This window comes from Parasteatoda tepidariorum, chromosome 9 (assembly GCF_043381705.1).
Source record: "Parasteatoda tepidariorum isolate YZ-2023 chromosome 9, CAS_Ptep_4.0, whole genome shotgun sequence".
Taxonomy (NCBI): Eukaryota; Metazoa; Arthropoda; class Arachnida; order Araneae; family Theridiidae; genus Parasteatoda; species Parasteatoda tepidariorum.
This window is the reverse complement of record NC_092212.1, coordinates 14599517-14601139: the sequence shown is the minus strand read 5'-3', so window position 1 is coordinate 14601139 and position 1623 is coordinate 14599517. Positions and strand designations below refer to the sequence as shown.

Below are 1623 nucleotides of genomic sequence, written 5' to 3'. Positions count from 1 at the left end.
CACTGTTTGCCGCTAAAAATGTCACATGCCAAATCTAGCTGAGGTGGCTCAACATATAGCGCTTTTAAAAACGGAAACTGAGATAACCAGAGAGAGAGAGAGCATTCTTACCAAATGTGATCTCTTCCGAAAGTCACCCTATCAGCTGCGGCAATCTCATACTATTAAGCTAGGCAGAAGTGAGTAGTCTTTGTCGATATTTTAGTATTTTGTCGAAAGCGCTTTTTTTCACGAATTTATTTATTACGAATTTATTTGATGATTTTATGATTTATATCACGAATTTATTTGTTTTATTACTGTTATTAGTTATTCTTTGAAAAATGAGACTCAGTCGTGCTGTTACGCTTCAAGATTTTATACTATAGCACATTTCTAAGAGGTTTAACGAATTACATGTCATTTATTTGAATTCAAATTTATTTTAATGACTTAGTATTTACTGAAAAGAATTTTTTTTTTTTAAGAAAAAGTTGTTATATGGATTTGAATGATTGTTTTGAATTCTTAGAATTTTGTACATTTTCAATGAAGCTAAGTTAGCAGCGAGCGAAGCGATCTTGGTTTGCGAAGCAAACCATATAAGATTGCATAGCAATTTTCGGTGGTTGGCGAGCGTTAGCGAGCAGGGGGCGCAGCCCTCAAGTGGTTAATAATCCTCACCGCGGATAATCTACTAGCAAATGATCGGGACTCAACTGTAATTGTTTTACCAGAAAATATAATTTTTACTTCTGAATCTTTTCACTAAAATGATGATTGATGGTCCTTTCTTAAAAACAATATGAAAACTCATATATGATAGAAAATGTGAATTTTTTTGTTTCGATATCTTGTAATTTTTTCGTTTTGATAACTTTTTGAAATCTAGTAATTTTTTACGTAAAAATCATGTAATTTATTTTTATTTTTTTATTTGACATCAAGTAATTTCCTTGTTATACTAGATATATAATATACTTTTGTATAATATACTTTTGCATAACGTACTAATATACTATTAATTTGTATAATAAACTAATATAGATCTACTAATTTTGACATCTTGTAATTTTCTTCTTTTGACATTTTTCTATTTCTTATAGATCTCCCGGCCAACCATGTACGAGAGAGATATCTTTGCCCTTCGGTTTCGTCAACCACTGTAAACAGAAGTTCATTAAAAAGAAGCTATTGGCTTTGGATTCAGATGGACAAGGAACGTCAGTTGAGAATTTCTTCATCCCATCCTGTTGTGTCTGTCAGATCAGCAGAGTGCCACAACGACGGTGATGCGAACACAACACACCCATATTACGATACTGTGATATATGAGTCAAATCGAAACTACTTAATAACCATTCTTTTTGAATATGTTTTTCATCAAATTGCGAGAACAATATGCCTCCTCTAAGGTGACCACCGATGACAACAGTCTTTTACTTTCTAGTACAAAAGATTCTTTGAAAGTAATCGACAATACCGAATTGAAAAAAAAAATACTTGAAATGAAGATTAAGTATTGGAGCCTAAAGTGTAATAAGCATTGTCATCTGTTAGTGTTAACTCTTTTTCTGTAAACATGTAGTTTTGTCGCTTTGTGATTTATATACAAATATATATATATATATACATAATATAATA

The 1623-nt window shown here is 31.4% G+C and overlaps 1 protein-coding gene across 4 annotated transcripts in view; it reads left to right on the top strand.

Moving 5' to 3' along the window:
• Positions 1–1609, top strand: part of LOC107457429 (uncharacterized) — a 67240-nt gene extending 65631 nt beyond the window's left edge. For all 4 annotated transcript variants that reach the window (XM_043052287.2, XM_043052290.2, XM_043052286.2 and 1 more), the window contains exon 5: positions 1086–1609. In XM_043052287.2, the coding sequence (XP_042908221.1) occupies positions 1086–1272 (187 nt within the window). In that variant the 3' untranslated portion in view covers positions 1273–1609. The remainder of the gene's footprint in view (positions 1–1085) is intronic.
• Positions 1610–1623: the final 14 nt, after the last annotated feature.